Here is a 1,203-nt window from a genome sequence, read left to right on the forward strand (position 1 = left end):
CTGTAAACATTAAATAATATACTGATTAATTATTTAGCAACTATAGCTGATGAAGACAGTAAAATAAAATGCAAATGTTAAAACTAAATATCAAAGTGTCATTTATTTACAATACATAAAATATGAAGGAAATACAGTACAAATTTTTATTATAAAATAGTGTACAATTTATGAAAGATTCTCAAAAGCATCTTGATATACAATATTTTTTTTGTAATTTCATGGATCACTATCTCTATTAACAATGAGTATTTTCAATCCAGATAGAGAAGTAGCACAGGAAAGAGCAACATAAAGTTGATCATGAGAAAAAACAGGTTCAAGAAGGTAAACGCCAATATTGCTCAATGCTTGACCCTGACTTTTATTAATAGTCATTGCAAATGCTACTTTCACTGGAAATTGCCTCCTTTTAATTGGGAACAGAGTGCGTATACTCTGAAGTGTTAAAGAGATTCGAAATATCAATAATAAATCTCCAATATTGGATTCTGTCATAACTTCTGCTTCGATGACTTTATCTCCCAATCTGGTAAAGATAAGTCGCATTCCATTGCAAAGACCCTTTGACTGATTAAGATTTCTCAAAAAAATTATGTGTGCTCCTTTTTTCAATTCCAAACGATGATTTGGAAGTCCAGGAAAATTCAATGAGTTCAGAACTTTAGGAGGATTCATGTTTTCAACAATGTCTCCTTCGGTGGCACAAATGTCTCCTTCGGTGGCACAAAAAGCATCACCACTCATGTATGTGCGGAATTGACTGGGAAGCATTGACATCAACTTGTCATTTAATTTATCAACATCACTTTTTTTGGAACCAAAATAGCACGTTCTCTGAGATAACTACTATCATTATACGAATTTCTCAAATTAGGATAGACAGAATCTACTAACTTTGTTAAAGATTCACTGTCATTTTTATGAGAAATTGATATGGTATCTGTATCCAATTTGCTTCCCCAAATTCTGTAAGTGAAATTCCACGTATCTTTCCTTCACCAACTGACAGCAACCAATTTGCAAATCATGTTAATTGTCTATGCATCTTTTGAGAAAGATTCAAACCCATCACTCGCATATGTGTTTTGAGATGCAACATTGTGCAGTGATTCCAAATAGGAGATTATTCTCTTCTACCCTCGGGAACAATAGGTAATGTTTGCCTAAAATCACCACCAAGAATAAATAATTTTCTTCCAA

At 32.6% G+C, this 1,203-nt stretch overlaps 1 protein-coding gene across 1 annotated transcript; it reads right to left on the reverse strand.

Moving 5' to 3' along the window:
• Positions 1–219: 219 nt before the first annotated feature.
• On the reverse strand, positions 220–747 carry LOC113739278 (uncharacterized). Its single transcript, XM_027266508.2, has one exon. The coding sequence runs from the start codon at positions 745–747 to the stop codon at positions 220–222; it is 528 nt and encodes a 175-aa protein (XP_027122309.2).
• Between the last annotated feature and the right edge of the window lie 456 nt (positions 748–1,203).

This window comes from Coffea arabica, chromosome 4c (genome assembly GCF_036785885.1).
Source record: "Coffea arabica cultivar ET-39 chromosome 4c, Coffea Arabica ET-39 HiFi, whole genome shotgun sequence".
Taxonomy (NCBI): domain Eukaryota; kingdom Viridiplantae; phylum Streptophyta; class Magnoliopsida; order Gentianales; family Rubiaceae; genus Coffea; species Coffea arabica.